This window comes from Diplotaxodon limnothrissa, linkage group LG20, assembly GCF_057381915.1.
Source record: "Diplotaxodon limnothrissa isolate DT_005_m linkage group LG20, D_limnothrissa_male_GT1.1, whole genome shotgun sequence".
In the NCBI taxonomy this organism is placed as follows: domain Eukaryota; kingdom Metazoa; phylum Chordata; class Actinopteri; order Cichliformes; family Cichlidae; genus Diplotaxodon; species Diplotaxodon limnothrissa.
The window spans coordinates 16,018,730-16,035,569 of NC_140615.1; the positions used below are offsets into that span (position 1 = coordinate 16,018,730).

General features: G+C 45.5%; 1 protein-coding gene and 1 pseudogene across 1 annotated transcript; both read left to right on the forward strand.

The window, feature by feature from the left end:
• The first annotated feature begins 263 nt into the window (after positions 1-263).
• Positions 264-1,766, forward strand: LOC146610725 (uncharacterized; annotated as a pseudogene).
• Positions 1,767-3,893: 2,127 nt separating this feature from the next.
• Positions 3,894-13,749, forward strand: LOC146610726 (keratin, type I cytoskeletal 18-like). The gene is made up of 7 exons (XM_085344622.1): positions 3,894-4,307; positions 11,795-11,877; positions 11,960-12,116; positions 12,291-12,455; positions 12,556-12,681; positions 13,092-13,315; positions 13,617-13,749. The coding sequence occupies exons 1-7, from the start codon at positions 3,894-3,896 to the stop codon at positions 13,747-13,749; spliced, it is 1,302 nt and encodes a 433-aa protein (XP_085200748.1).
• Positions 13,750-16,840: the final 3,091 nt, after the last annotated feature.

The window sequence follows — 16,840 nt, forward strand, 5'->3', positions numbered from 1 at the left end:
GCCTACAGAGTCCTATGGGGAGTCCTATGGTCCTAAAGACTGTTTTGGCTGATGGAACCTGTCGAAGGCTCACTCTCTAATGGAGCGCCTGAATCAACTGAGGATCTCACCGTTGAAGTCAAGAGACAGTGTTGTCTTCAGGGCAGTTTCAGACTTCAGTTTATGGATTCCTTGTTTGGGAATGAGTTTCTTAACCTTACCTCAGTTTCAGAAGTAGCAGACAAAGGGACTCTTAAAGCTATTGACATGTCAAAGCCCACAACATGGACATAAAAAAGAGTAACAGAGTTGGTGAAACTCAAGATGGAAAAGACTTTTTCATACAGAAGACATGAAGGTGTTCGTGATGCACCAATGGTGGAGGCTTTCATGGCAAGATGGCCTGCTCTATTTGATTTCCATGAGGTAAGGTTTGCCTCATACACGGTGTTCTTGTGGTATTAGCCTAAAATGGTTAAGGCACAGCCCATTGACAGCCCATTTCTTCAGCATGAGTGATTGCAGCCTTCTTCCAGGTATTAAACCTTTGAAGCTCATTCCTCTGTGCTCATGTTTTCAGATCAACGCTGAGTTTAAGAGAATTGCCACCATCCCCCCTTAAACAAAGTTCCTGGCTCAGCTGGCTCTCCACTTGGACAACCTGGTGAAGTTGGTCAACAGAAGAGGAGAGCTTGGACTAATACTGAAAAGAATTGTGGCATAAATGGATAATGTAAGTGATAAATCCTGAACATTCACTTAACATGGTAAATGGCCTGCATTTGTATAGCGCTTCACAATACATTCAGTCATTCACCCATTCACACACACTGGCAATGGCAAGCTACATTGTAGCCACAGCTGCCCTGGTGCACACTGACAGAGGCGCCACCGGGCCCTCTGACCACCACCAGTAGGCAAACACGGGGTTAGTATCTTGCCCAAGGATATTTGGCATGCAGCCAGGAGGCAGCCTGGGATCGAACCACCGACCTTCAGATTAGTGGCTGACCTGCTCTGCCACCTGAGCTACAGCCACCCATAATCCTCTTTGGATGAAACTTTATTATTGTGGAAGATTTCAAATGTTTCCATGATAAATTCTCTCATTTTGTATTTTTACATCTGCTTCTTTTTTTAACCTTCACTTTGTCAACTTATTATTAATTGCCAGTAAACCTATTATTAATTTGTGTGCCTTTACTTTAAAAACATTCATGTAAAGTACACTATTAAAACTTAAATGAAGGACAAGGGCTGAATGAAGATGCTAATTACATACATTTCATTTCAGTGTGAAGATGTTGATGCTGAGTGTGTCAAGGGAGTGTGTATCTACATGGGTGAAGACCCTGGCATGCTTATCCGGGAGTATGTGGTATGTACTTGTCTTTTTCTTTTCTTTTTTTTTTCTTTTTTTCAGACTTTCCACAGTTTGTCATATTACTTACTTGGCATGAAATGACTAACATGGCTTCTTTTTTACAGGGCATGGAAGAACGTGCCATCAGTGAGACTGTTGAAGACACCACTGTTTGAATTTATCTTCTTAAAGAGCAAGCTTCAGCAGATGAACAAGAGTTGTCCTTGCAGGCATCAGGGTGGCGAAGACTTTGGATAATGTAGCATTTGCTGTGATAATGCTATTTGGACTAATGTATGCATTAAACCTTGCCTACCCTGCGGACCTTCGCTACAACTTTGACGTTTTCCAGAAGGTTTTCATGGAACTGGATGGAGCTAAACTCTCTAAAGTTCTTGCTTTCAAAAACCATCTGTTTCATTGAGAAGTCAAAGACTGCACTTCTGCAATTCTTTGCAGTTTTTCATTTTGTGTTCAGTAACGTTATACTGCTTATGTTTTTATTGCTTTCCCCTCATGTGACTGCAATGCAGGATGATTTTTCCTTTTGGTATCATGTTCTAAGAAATTTTTACTGACGATTTTTAGCAATATGTTCTAAGTCAACCTTAATGTCCTGCTTAATGAAGATTAAAATTCATGTAGGTGTTTGGTATTAGTTATGTAACAATGTCATTTAAGGCTCAACTTAGTTGAAATCTTGTACAGGTAAATACTTGTACAGAAGCTGAAACTGTTGTCAAATAACACACAAGTTATATTTGTGTAAATCTGTTTATTCATAATAGCGTGTTGCTTTTTTTCAGGTAGTCTTAATTTAGTTTACATTTTCAATTGTGTAATTAATACAAATGTTATATGTAAGAGATGACAGGATCATCTATAAGCACTTTCTTTTATTTGCTGCTAAGGTCAGTTTTTTGTGAAATATTTGCAAATATATTCTCAAACTAACTTTTTCTTTTAGTTATTTCTGCAGGCTATCTTTAAAAATGTGTTAACAAGTTTATATGGATGTGATTTTGGACTTGTTCATGGCAGAATTGCTGCTTTCACTGCTGTTACAGTTTAATAAAGGTGAACTGTTCAGTAGCACTCAGTCTTTGCCTTTTTTGTCAATAATGATCAGTTAATATTTCAATTGAAAAAATTAAGTAGGATTTAAAGCCATAATTTGTGTTGCAGGAACATAATTGCAATGTGTTTACATTACATAATATCATTGCATACCACTGGCAAATAAAAATAAGTTGGTGTTAAACATTAAAATATATTGACATTATGCAATACATTGATATTATGATAACAGATTAATATTAGTACATCAAACATGATTTTTTTAAAGTAATCTGATGTAAATAAAATACTTTGATTTGGCAAGCATTAATTACTTGAGGGAAAGTGGAAAATTAAGTCAGTCATACTTATTCATATTATGTGGGACCGATGTACACAATAAAATCAAGTAAATTGAAAGAACTTTTTTTTTCAGTGTATTAATAGCCAACACTATGACCAAATAACCCTGCATAGTAAAACCAACCAGTTTTGATTGATTATTTATTCTTGACACAGTAAACATATTGTCTGCCTTGCAAATTTGGAAGGCTTATATTATTATTAATAGTCTTACTAGTAGTATTTTAAATTCTGTGCAGTGTTTTAGCTTGTGCCTTATCAAATCCGCCTGTTCTTCCTACATTTCCTGGATTATTTTTCTTTGGCGCATAATGAAGCATGCCACAGCCAACACAAGCTAATACATTGGTACCAGTCATGTTTGTGAAACTGATATCCTCAACTTGCGAGGTTGTGCGTGCGCGTTTGTTTTGTAGTCATGGTGACACCTGCTGTAGTGAGATCTACCACATGGTTTCAAGTGCTTGGGCCAGGTGTTTTTTCTGCCAATAAAATAAGATTGTGTTAGTAAAACAGCGTCACAGCCATTCAAGAAAAAAAGATTAAGCTTTCAAGTTTCAGATTAGGTGTAATCTGACCCATCCAGAAGGGCTCATGTTCCTTTACCAGTATACTCCCCTCTCCCACAGTGTTTTTCATGCTCAATTTGTAACTACACTATACTTGTTTGTAATACATGTATCTTTTGGGGGGTGGGTGTTAGGTGCAATCCAATGGTGTGTAACAAATATATATTTCTATTTATTTATAGTACTGCAGGGGGCATCTATAGTAAAGAGAACATTTTTAAACAGATTTGTTGCCCCCTCTCAAAAAAAAATAAAATAAAATAGAACATGTCCAGCCTCACTGTGTCCACTGTGAGGCATATCAGGTTATAAGTTTATTTCCACACTATCAAAATGAAAATGTCAGTACACTTTTTACCTGTGAAGTGAGTGGGTGGAGGACAAAGTCTAAGCAAGAAGGTCAAAGGTAACAATTTAATATAGATAGGAGAGGAGTTTCAGGAAGAAATATTGCTTTTCAGAGTTGTATATAAGGCCTCAGACTCCACCTTCATACTCCACCCTGCTGCCACTCTCCTCGGTGCCATTTCTCACTCTGATTGATCAGCACACTTCCTTTACCAATGGAGCTTAGACGCCAGTCTTCTCAAAATTATGGTTTAAGTTCACTTGGAGGTCCCAGATCCCTACGGATGGAAACCTACGCCCACAGTGTGACTGGAGGGGCAGGCGGCCGTGGAACCAAGATTTCCAGTGCCAGCTATGGTTCGCGTGTTGGCAGCGGTTTTGGCGGAGGATACGACTACCAGTCCTTGTCCTCTGGATCGACTTCTGGCGCCATGGGCATTGGAAACGAGAAGCATGCCATGCAGTGCCTGAATGACCGCCTGGCGAACTATCTGGAGACGGTGAGGAATCTGGAGAAGGCCAATGCAGTGCTGGAGGTCAAGATCAGAGAGGCCACCGAGAATAGAGGCCCCTTGGAAGGGAGGGACTACAGCAAGTACTACGTTATCATCGAAGGCCTCAGGGCCCAGGTGAGCCAACGAAACATTTAATCTAGATGATAGTCTAGGCATCTAAGGGCTCTAGAGTAATAAAATTTTTCACAGAATCTGAAATGTCCTCAAAATAAATGGTCTGAAATTAGTTGATTAAGTATCCGGTCTTTAAGTCTGCCGTCATTAGCTGTGCCAGGGCCCAAACTCTGCTGCAGGTACGTAATTCACACAATCACTGCAGCATCACTGTCACGGAGGAGCAGGGAGGACTCGGCGCAGACTGAAGTCTCAGAAAAACAGGTTTATTTACACACTCCAGGTGCACTATATACAGGTGAGGGAGAAGGGGGCCAGGGTTCCCAGGGGTGCAGAGCGGGGTCGGGAAAAGCGTCCAGAGTCTCCAAACCAAAACACGAGAAATCTGCATACAGAGAACAAGGGTTAGCACGGAACTTTTACGGACAGAGCTCAAAACTGGCTGAGGCTAAAGTAGCACTGACGAGCGTTATTCAATAGTCCAGCGGCGAGGTGCTCTCAGTCACTGCCTTAAGTAGCGGGCGCAAACAGGGTGAGGAGCCACAGGTGATTGCCTACAGGTGGTGGAGGCCGGGAGCTCACAATGAGCTCCGCCCAGGCAGCGAGCAGAGAGAGAGGAGAGAGAGAAAAGACAAAACATAACATGTAGCCACACAGGGCCAGCCGAGCAGGCACGGGGACCGTGACAGTACCCCCCCCTCAACGGGAGCCTCCCGGCGACCCACCAGGCTTACCCGGATACCGACGATGGAAGTCCCGGATCAACTCCTTGGCCAGGACAGCCGACCGGGGCACCCAGGACCGTTCCTCCGGCCCGTAGCCCTCCCAATCCACCAGGTACTGGAAACCCCGTCCCCGGCGCCGAGAGTCCATAATACGAGTGATGGCGTACACCTCCTGACCATCCACAAGCTGGGCGGGCGGAGGGGCCCTAAGAGGGGGGCACAGCGGGCTGGAGAGCACGGGCTTGACCTGAGAGACGTGGAAGACGTTGTGTATGCGCATATTGCGCGGCAGCTTCAGGCGAACAGACACCGGGTTGACAACAGAGTCAATTTCAAAAGGCCCAAGGAAGGTGGGCGCCAGTTTCTTAGACTCAGCGCGAATAGGCACAAAGCGAGTGGACAGCCATACCTTCTGACCCGCGGCGTATGCAGGGGCAGGGGTCCGACGGCGATCAGCGAGGGCCTTGTTTCGCTCCTTAGTTCGGAGCAGGGCCGCTCTGGTAGTACGCCAGGCCCGACGGCACCTTCGGAGGTGGTGTTGCAGAGAGGGGACCGCATGCTCGCCTTCAAGAGCAGGAAACAGCGGCGGTTGGTACCCCAGAGAAGCCTCGAACGGCGACATTCCCGTGGCGGACGACGTGAGGCTGTTATGAGCGTACTCAATCCACGGTAACTGGTCGCTCCAGGTGCCTTGGTTGTGGGAGACAACACAGCGAAGGGCAGCTTCCAGCTCCTGGTTGGCACGCTCCGTCTGTCCGTTGGTCTGAGGGTGAAAACCAGATGAAAGACTAACCTTTGCGCCCAGGGTCGTGCAGAACTCTTTCCAAACCCGCGAGGTGAACTGAGGGCCTCTGTCGGACACGATGTCGTCAGGGATGCCGTGCAGCCTAAACACATGTGCCGTGAGCAGTTGAGCAGTCTCCAGTGCGGTCGGGAGCTTTATGAGGGCAACAAAATGTGCAGCCTTAGAAAAACGGTCCACAATGGTTAGTATTACTGTGTTACCTGAAGAGGACGGCAGCCCCATGACGAAGTCCAGGGCGATGTGGGACCAGGGCCGGCCAGGAGTGGGGAGAGGCTGGAGCAACCCGGACGGCGGTTGGTTGGGACGCTTGTTTTGAGCGCACGTGGGACAGGCGGTCACATAGTCTCTAGTGTCTTTTATCAGGGAGGGCCACCAGAAGTAACGTTGCAAGAAGGAGATCGTGCGATGAAGTCCAGGGTGGCAGGAAAAGCGGGCGGTGTGACCCCACTGGAGAACACGTGACCTGACGGACGTGGGAACATAAAGCCGCCCTGGTGGGCCCGTCCCTGGGTCGGGTTCGGTGACTTGCGCCTCGAGGATTTGGGATTCAATCGCCCAAGTGACTGCTCCGAACACGCAGGAGGAGGGGAGGATGGGCTCAGGGTCGGGGTCTTTCTCCGTAACGGTGAACAGCCGGGAAAGGGCGTCAGGTTTTACGTTTCGTGACCCGGGCCTGTAGGTGAGAGAAAAGTCAAACCGTGAGAAAAACAGAGCCCACCTGGCCTGCCGGGAGTTGAGACGCTTCGCTGACCGGATGTACTCCAGGTTTTTGTGGTCTGTCCATACAATAAAGGGATGCTCAGCGCCCTCTAGCCAGTGCCTCCATTCCTCTAGTGAGAGTTTCACAGCCAGCAGCTCTCGGTCCCCGATGTCGTAATTCCGCTCCGCTGGTGTGAGGCGGCGAGAGAAGAAGGCACACGGGTGGAGTTTACCTTTAAAGCGCTGAGACAGGACTGCCCCAACCCCCGTCTCCGACGCATCCACCTCCACCACGAACTGTTGGTTGAGGTCAGGCTGTTGAAGGATAGGAGCGGTGGCAAACCTTTCCTTTAGGCAGGCGAACGCCTCCTGGGCTGGCGGGTCCCACTGAAACGACACCTTCGGGGAAGTAAGTCTTGTGAGAGGCAATGCGATCTTACTATAATCTTTAATGAAGCGCCTGTAGAAATTGGCAAAGCCCAAAAAACGCTGGAGCTGCAGGCGATTTGGGGGCTTGGGCCAGTCTAGGACTGTTTGGACCTTTGCCGGGTCAGGCTTCAGATTACCTTGAGCGATGATGTACCCCAAGAACGCCACTGAGTCTACGTGGAAGTCACATTTCTCCGCCTTCACAAAGAGTCTGTTCTCCAACAGGTGCTGGAGAATCTGTCTCACATGGACTTCGTGCTCCTTCACAGTCTTTGAAAAAACAAGAATGTCATCGAGGTAGACAAAAGCACAGCGGTTAATAAAATCCCTGAGGACATCATTGACTAGCGCTTGGAAAACAGCAGGGGCGTTCGTCAGACCGAAGGGCATTACCAAATACTCAAAATGACCAAGATGTGTATTGAATGCAGTCTTCCACTCGTCTCCCTTTCGAATCCTCACTAGGTGGTAAGCGTTTCTCAGATCGAGTTTGGTGAACACTGTAGCCCCTTGAAGTAGTTCAAAGGCAGAGGAGAGAAGGGGCAGCGGGTATTTGTTTTTGATCGTGATTCTGTTGAGGCCACGATAGTCTATACACGGCCAGAGGGTTTTGTCTTTCTTGCTGACAAAAAAAACCCCCGCACCTACAGGAGAAGAAGAGGACCGCATAATGCCCGCGGCCAGCGAGTCGGTGATGTATTTCTCCATTGTCTCTCTCTCAGGTTGGGTGAGACTATACAAGCGGCCAGAGGGAAGCGGCGCCCCCGGGAGGAGGTCAATGGCACAGTCGTAGGGCCTGTGGGGGGGGAGCATTTTTGCTTTGTCCTTGCTGAATACTGCTGCCAGGTCGTGATAGACAAAGGGAACAGCGGACAAATCGCACTCCTCTGTGGGCTCAACTGTGGTTAGCCGAGTGACCGGGGGGGTGGCAGTTTTAAGACAGTTCATGTGGCATTCCACACTCCACCCCGTAACACGCTCTTTCTTCCAGTCTATCTGGGGGTTATGTTGCACCAACCAGGGGTAACCTAACACAAGTGGTGCAAACGGTGTCTTGAACACGAAGAAGCTAATCCTTTCAGTATGGTTACCGGAGAGTGTGAGAGACAAGGGTTCAGTAATATGAGTGATGTCCGGCAAACGTTGGCCTGATAAGGCAGACACACGGAGCGGATTAGGCAAAGCTGTGGTAGCAACGTTCAGCTTTGTGGCTAGTGAGATATCAATGAAGCTCTGCTCAGCACCAGAGTCTATTAATGCAGAAAGAGGGTGAATCGCTGTCTGTATCATGAGCTTTGCGGGCAATGTTAAACGTGGATGGGAGTGTTTACCAGACAGGTCGCCCACCAGTACCCTCTCCACTACTGGTGGGCGTGCTCTTTTGCCAGAGCCGGGCAGGTGGAGATAAAGTGACCCTTACGGCCGCAATACAGGCACTCACCAGCGGAGAACCGACGCTGACGTTCCGCGGGTGAAAGGCGGGAGCGTCCTATCTGCATCGGCTGCTCTCCTTCCTCGCCCCCGCTGTACTCACGGGCTCCTCGTGACTCGGGGGATGGGTCTCTTGTTGCCCGCGGCTCCCGCGGTGCGTGCCTCCGCACGCTCCGGCGCGCACGCAGCCGATCATCCACCTGAATACACAGCGACATAACAGCCTCCAGAGATTGAGGGAGTTCACGCATCATTAATTCGTCCTTTAGGTCGTCATTGATGTTGTTTAGTAACGTGGTCCTTAATGCCTCCTGCCCCCACTTTGTTTGCGCTGCCAGGGTCCAAAAATCAACAGAATAATCAGCCATGCTGCGCTTACCTTGTTTAAGGTTGAGTAAGCGGTGACCGGCGGCTTCTGTGCTGGAGCCCTTATCAAACACAGCCTTAAACTTGGAAAGGAAGTCAGCATACGTAATTACAGGGTTTGCTTGAAGTTGAGCCTGCGCCCAGGTCAAAGCACGGTCACGTAACAGCTGAACGAAATAGGCGATCTTGACCTCATCGCTAGAAAAGACATGTGGCAATTGGCGAAAATGCATAGCGCACTGCATCAAAAACCCCGCGCACTTCCCCAGCTCCCCCGTGAATGCCTCAGGTGTGGGCAACAGCTTATCCAAAGACACAGAGGAGAGAGGTGGTGCAGCAGCGCTTGCAGCAAAGCCTGATGTTACCTGAGGAGATGAGGCAGAGGCTGGGCGCTCCGGGGGGCTCGCCTCGGGGGGGCTCGCCTCTAGTGGTGTTCGTTGGGCGACGGCCAGAGCCAAGGCGGCCACCTCTCCACTGAGCCGGACTAACATCTGCTCATGCCGGTGTAGTAGCTCCTCCAAGGTAATCGGGGCCGGGGCCGAGGAAGCAGAGTCCGCTGAGTCCATGGTTGGCTGGACTATTCTGTCACGGAGGAGCAGGGAGGACTCGGCGCAGACTGAAGTCTCAGAAAAACAGGTTTATTTACACACTCCAGGTGCACTATATACAGGTGAGGGAGAAGGGGGCCAGGGTTCCCAGGGGTGCAGAGCGGGGTCGGGAAAAGCGTCCAGAGTCTCCAAACCAAAACACGAGAAATCTGCATACAGAGAACAAGGGTTAGCACGGAACTTTTACGGACAGAGCTCAAAACTGGCTGAGGCTAAAGTAGCACTGACGAGCGTTATTCAATAGTCCAGCGGCGAGGTGCTCTCAGTCACTGCCTTAAGTAGCGGGAGCAAACAGGGTGAGGAGCCACAGGTGATTGCCTACAGGTGGTGGAGGCCGGGAGCTCACAATGAGCTCCGCCCAGGCAGCGAGCAGAGAGAGAGGAGAGAGAGAAAAGACAAAACATAACATGTAGCCACACAGGGCCAGCCGAGCAGGCACGGGGACCGTGACAATCACTGAGAGTTAAAAACTGTCTAAATTCTTTCATCTGTAATAAAATGATCAGCGTTCTGCTCTACCAGGTGTAACAATTAAGTTTAACATCCAGGTATCCATGAAAACCAAATTTATGACATTTAACAGAGTTAGAAGTTAGCAGGAAGTTAGCTCGCTAGTTTCCATCTAAATATAATATACCACGTCCTGACTGAGAGATTTCCAAAACAAATTAAAATGTACAGTTTTGCTATCACTTCCTACGGAGCCCCGCAGGGCACATGGGAGAAAAAAAATGAAGACAGACTTTTGCAAGATCTCGCAAAACTTTTGCGAGATCACGCAAAACTAACTCGGGATCTCGCAAAAGTTTTGCGAGATCACGCAAAACTAACTCGGGATCTCGCAAAACTTTTGCGAGATCACGCAAAACTAACTCGGGATCTCGCAAAACTTTTGCGAGATCACGCAAAACTAACTCGGGATCTCGCAAAACTTTTGCGAGATCTCGCAAAAGTTGAATTCCAACAATGGCGGCAGCTACTTAGTTATAATATTACTCTTTCTGGGTCACAAATTACACTTTTAAGATATTTTGAGGCGTGAATGTAGTTGTGTAAACGTCAGATAGCTGCTCGGTTTACAAGACATCACATATTTGCAAAAGTGCTCCGACGTTTTCGGAGATGTATGAAACTTTTGCGAGATCCCGAGTTTGTTTTGTGAGATCTTTCAAAAGTCCGTCTTAATTTTTTTTCTCCCATGTCCCCTGCGGGGCTCCGTAACTTCCAACATAAATGAAGACAGAAAAGTAAACAGCAATGATGTTTGTAAGGTTAATGAAGTTGGAGTAGCTCATAGGTGTCAAACTCTGGCCCGCCTAATTACATTTGGCCCGCGAAGACATACCAAATTACTATTAGAGCTGGCCTACTGGTATTATACAGCTAATATATATATTGTTTAGTATTAAGCTTTGCTTGTTCCATATTCAGTTTTTTAGCAAAACTTGTTTGAGTCCATAAAAAGAGTAAAAATAAGATTCATTCTTATATCTGGAGGAAGATTTTTTTTTCAATAAATATTAACGTTAGCCCGCGACTTTGTTCCAGTTTTGAATTTTGGCCCACCGTGTATTTGAATTTAACACCCCTGCACTAGCTGGTATATGAGGATGTGCTACGTAATTGCTAGCGACACAGCTATGTTAGCATATTATAAACAGTGAAGCTGGAGGATGAATGCTAACTTTTTTCCACTCGATAAAAGTTAACGTGAGGGTTCCCGGTGGTTAGGGACAAATGCATTCGCATGGCATGGACCAAACTTCATTCAGGAGAACAACTGAGACAATCCATCCTCAACACGAGGTTAGTTATTAATATACTACTGCATGGGCTGGGCTGTAGTTAGATCGTAAGGTTTTAAAATCTGAGCTTTAAAATGAATAGCGGTAATAAAAACCGAGAGAGGCCGACAGTGATTACCGACTGTTTTTAGGGGCTTGTTGAGATGAAATATAACAAGAAACAAAGCATTAAAACATGTTAAAACACAACAGCCTTATTAAACGCAGAGTACTTTGGGCCTGGAATCAGGTTTTATCAGGTCATCACTTAAAGACCGGATTGGTTTAGGTAGCTATGGTATACTAGTTCTCACAAATGATTCTTAAGTTGTAGTTTTCTTGCATTTCAGTTTTTTCAGAATGTTAAACGAACCCAGAACTACAACAACTACAACTCTTTTCTTGTAAATGCCACATACTATTGTTCAATCGAGTCACTGTTAACACATAAACTTTATTATTATAGTGTCCTAGATATCGCTTGAATACCTGATTTCACAACATTTATTACCTGTGGGCTCCTATCGCTAAGCAGTATCAACCATTTGCAACTCATCAAATTGAAAGTCACAGTTTGCTTTCCACCAAAACGATCTCTTCATACAGTTATGTCACCAAAAATACCATTGCTGTTTTTTAGATTCTTGACATGACCAGGGCAAATGCCCAGTATGCTATCAGTCTTGACAACGCAAGTCTGGCTTCAGATGACTTCCGAACCAAGTGAGTGTCGAGATTTTTGTGCAAAATGAAGGTAATCTCTTCACCAGCATGAGCAGATCTAGCATTCACTCCGTCTCCATAGGTATGAGTATGAGTTGTCCATGAGGCAGACAGTGGAGGCTGATGTTTCAAGACTGAGGAAGATCCTGGATGACACCAATGTTACTCGCTTGCACCTGGAGAGTGAAATCGAGTCCCTCAAGGAGGAGTTGATCAGCCTGAAGAAGAACCACGAGAGAGTATGCAATCGTTGTAAAGTTCAGCAGAGCAGTTCAAAGAGAAAAACCTATCTGATAACCCCAATACAGTACAGTGCACCTTTAAAACAAATTTTTCCTTAACCACTTAGCACAGGAAAATCCTATTAACCAAATGTTCAGGAAATCACTCCCTGACTATTTCCTCCCGAACAGGAAGTTGATGAATTGCGAGTTCAAAACGCACAGGCTGGGGTCCATGTGGATGTTGATGCACCAAAAGGACAGGACCTGGCCAGAATCATGGAGGAAATAAGAGCAAAGTATGAGAAGATAGCGCTACAGAACCAACAGGAGCTTGAAGCGTGGCATAACTCCCAGGTACAGCTAAACTAGGCTGGTGAAAAACATCTTTTTTTTTTCCTTGACTGTGAGTTGAACAGTATTTGTAAATTCTTTATGTATATAATCTTCTATTAAGATCACAGAGGTGCAGGTCAAAGTCACAGAGAGCTCAACAGCCCTGAAGGAGGCCGCAGGTGTAATGACTGAAACTAGGAGGCGGCATCAGGCACTGGAAATTGAGCTCCAGTCTGCACATAGTCTGGTAAGTCTTGGTTACGTCATTAGTTTCCCGTTCTGGGTTGAGATTTGACCCTTCCCTTACTATAAATACTCATCATTAGGTCTTCTCATAGATTGAGCCTGGTTCACACCTGGCAGTTCCAGAGCATGACAGGCATTACAGCCAAGAAAAAAATTAAGTTGATCCTAGCTCTGTTCAAAAACAATAAATTTCACCAATCAGCACATCGAAAATTCACTAATTGCATTTTTTCACAGGTTGTCAGAAGTGCTGGTACATAATTTTGTATGCAAGTTTTTATTTCTAGGCTAAACCATGAAGCTAACTCTAGCTTTGTGTTCCTGTTTAACACATATCAATTGCCCAGACTAACCTAATGCAAGATAGCCACAAAATTTTTACAATGGTGCTTTTCCTTAATCTCTTCACAGAAAGCGTCCCTGGAGGCTGCCCTTCATGACATTGAGAGGCGTTACAATTTAGAGCTGGAAAAATACAATGAGATAATCCTGAGACTGCAGGAGGAACTGGCACAGATCCGCAGCAGCATCCAGCAAAACACGAATGAGTACGAGGCCCTCCTCAACATCAAGGTGAAGCTGGAGGCTGAGATTGCAGAGTACAGAAGGCTGCTGGATGGTGAAGGAGACTTAAAGTGAGTATTAAGGTGAAGCAGCAGAAAGTATGGATGCAACATACGCTCAATGAGACAGAAGCCTTCTTCATCTCGGGGGAGCATTTGCAAATTTGATTTAAAGCAGCCTCATGCAAACATGGAGCAGCAATGATATGGAAAGCAGATGTCACTGACCTGTGTCTATGTAATCCTATTACCATCATTTAAATTTCAACTGCTCAATTTCATCATGTCAAAGAAAAGATCACTCAAAGGTGGAAAATATATTTCTGTTCTGTCTCCGTATGACTAACCTTTTTATATTTCTTCATTTTACCAGCCTTGAAGATGCAGTTGACCTAAAGAAAATCCAAGTGGTGACGGTCACTCAGACTGTGGTGGACGGCAAAGTGGTGTCAGAGAGCAAGGAGAGCAAGGAGATCGGATCCACTGAAAATCTGACATTTAGTTAAAAACAACTGAAAGAAAAACAACTATGAAAAAAATTAAATGGCAACATTTTATTTTGATTGCTTTCTGTCAATGTCTTCAGCGTTTCTTTTAAAGGCAAAATAAGCATATCAACCATTGCTTTGACTGATATTCATAGAAACCCACTGATTAAACTGATAAGACTTATGTATTATTTCATTATTCTGTTAAATTATTAGTTCAGAGGAGCCAGTGTAGCTCAGCGGGTGAGCAGATGACAGTATGCCACATGGCTGGAGTACAGCAGCCTAGCTTTTTGTTGCCTGTTTTCTGCTTGCTTGTCTTTACTGCTCCATTGTCAAATAAAGGCAAAAATGCCCCAAAATAATCTTTAAAAAACAAATTAATAGTTCAACAGTTTAGAGAATATGTCTACTGCTTCTTTGTCAAGAGATATAATGCCTTTAACTATGTGTTAAAGGAAGCTATAACAAACTTTCAGCTTAGGTTAGCATAAAAAAACAGCCTGACCAAGCACCAGCACCTCCATACTTCACTAGGTTGACATGTTAAATCATTTATACATACATTAAACCAAAACTTTCGACTCAAATTTCAGATTAACAGGAGGTCATGTGCTGGACTACTTTTTTCCTGGGAGGAGTTACCTCTCTAAATCTCTATGGGCCTGTGCTAATGTAGCTTTATAGTAAAATATTGGTTTTAAAATATACTGACAAGCAATATTTACAATTGTGAAATTTCAAAATATATGTTCAACATACATTTGAGGGGGAAAAAAAGGTTCACTGCCATTCACATACACCAATGGCTGTCTGGCATCCAGCCATCAACTTCCCACACATCAGAGTCTGCAGGAAATTCTTTCAGCTTCTGAGAAATTCACTTTGTGACCTGCAGTTCTTTAACCTTGTCCAGTTATAGGCAGAAGGCAGCCATTCCCATGCCATGTCCAAGCAGCTCAGTGAAGTCCTCTGTCCCGGTTTATTTACATTCGCATCAGTCTAATTCCTGAAGCTGCTGTGGTACAAACTGTTCTCCTCTGGAATCAGCTGATTCACTGCATCAGTTTATGTTAACGACTTCTGGTGCGTTGCCGATAGAAATGTGAGTTGCAACAGATTTTATAATTGGTTAGGAATGTTTTTGAACTGCTGTGGTTCATTACACACAAATCACAAATCAGTGCCCCGTTCATCATCGCAATGTCACGTTTTTGCACTGCACCATTCCACAGACGGCACCATTAATCTTCCTGCCAGATTTATATCCAGATTGCTTTCTCAACTGCAGCTGTCAACAAGGCAGAATCTTCAGATTTGTGCTAGTTGCCAGTCCCCCGAAGCTGTTGTGGTGCAAAGTGTGTGTGGCAGCATGGCTGCTGTGAGAAGCTCCTTGTGCCAGTCTTACCAACTGTTGTAAAAGTGTCCTCTCGGACAGTCTGAGCCTTTGTTAGAGGGCCTGCTAACCTCTGCAGCCAGGGAATTCATGGCCTAGCTGAAAGAAGTTTAGCAGACAAACCAGAGAGCGCTAAGGAATTCCAGAAAACCCATTGAAAATTAGGGGCTGGGAAGAGTGGGAGAAATGCACCAGACCTGCACCTCCTGTTTTCTAGCCTGCAATCCTTCAGTCGGACCCCAAGATAGCAGCAGAAAAATACACCAACAGTTCACTTTAATGAATCATGTTCACTAAAAAAAGAAAGACCTTGGACAGAATACATGAAAAATACTATTTTCACTTTGCAAACGTTAGAATTCAAATCACAAAAGCATTAATTTCATTCATTCACACTGACACTGAGATTCGTGGGAAAGGCCTTGAAGTTCAGGGTGCTGAGGCGGCACCAAGTTATCTTGTGATATTCTAACATACAGTGGGGCAAAAAAGTATTTAGTCAGCCACCGATTGTGCAAGTTCCCCCACTTAAAATGATGACAGAGGTCAGTAATTTGCACCAGAGGTACACTTCAACTGTGAGAGACAGAATGTGAAAAAAAAATCCATGAATTCACATGGTAGGATTTGTAAAGAATTTATTCGTAAATCAGGGTGGAAAATAAGTATTTGGTCACCCCAAACAAGGAAAATCTCTGGCTCTCACAGACCTGTAACGTCTTCTGTAAGAAGCTTTTCTGTCCCCCACTCGTTACCTGTATGAATGGCACCTGTTTGAACTCATCATCTGTATAAAAGACACCTGTCCACAGCCTCAAACAGTCAGACTCCAAACTCCACCATGGCCAAGACCAAAGAGCTTTCGAAGGACACCAGGAAAAGTATTGTAGACCTGCACCAGACTGGGAAGAGTGAATCTACAATAGGCAAGCAGCTTGGTGTGAAAAAATCAACTGTGGGAGCAATCATCAGAAAATGGAAGACATACAAGACCACTGATAATCTCCCTCGATCTGGGGCTCCTCGCAAGATCTCATCCCGTGGGGTCAAAATGATCATGAGAACGGTGAGCAAAGATCCCAGAACCACACGGGGGGACCTGGTGAATGACCTGCAGAGAGCTGGGACCAAAGTAACAAAGGTCACCATCAGTAACACACTACAACGGCAGGAATCAAATCCCGCAGTGCCAGACGTGTTCCGCTGCTGAAGCCAGTGCATGTCCAGGCCCGTCTGAAGTTTGCCAGAGAGCACATGGATGATACAGCAGAGGATTGGTTTCATCTGACCACATGACATTCTCCCAAAGTAGAACTTTTTGGTATAAACTCAACTCGTCGTGTTTGGAGGAAGAAGAATACCGAGTTGCATCCCAAGAACACCATACCTACTGTGAAGCATGGGGGTGGAAACATCATGCTATGGGGCTGTTTTTCTGCCAAGGGGACAGGACGACTGATCCGTGTTAAGGACAGAATGAATGGGGCCATGTATCGTGAGATTTTGAGCCAAAACCTCCTTCCATCAGTGAGAACTTTGAAGATGAAACGAGGCTGGGTCTTCCAACATGACAATGATCCAAAACACACCGCCCGGGCAACAAAGGAGTGGCTCCGTAAGAAGCATTTGAAAGTCCTGGAGTGGCCTAGCCAGTCTCCAGACCTCAACCCCATAGAAAATCTGTGGCGGGAGTTGAAAGTCCGTGTTGCTCGG

Bases quoted from the DNA above. Each gene is read 5' to 3' on its own strand.
- LOC146610726 (XM_085344622.1), top strand. From the start codon at position 3,894: ATGGAGCTTAGACGCCAGTCTTCTCAAAATTATGGTTTAAGTTCACTT. The intron at 4,308-11,794 runs GTGAGCCAACGA...GCTGTTTTTTAG, and splicing joins TCGAAGGCCTCAGGGCCCAG to ATTCTTGACATGACCAGGGC. The intron at 11,878-11,959 runs GTGAGTGTCGAG...CCGTCTCCATAG, and splicing joins TCAGATGACTTCCGAACCAA to GTATGAGTATGAGTTGTCCA.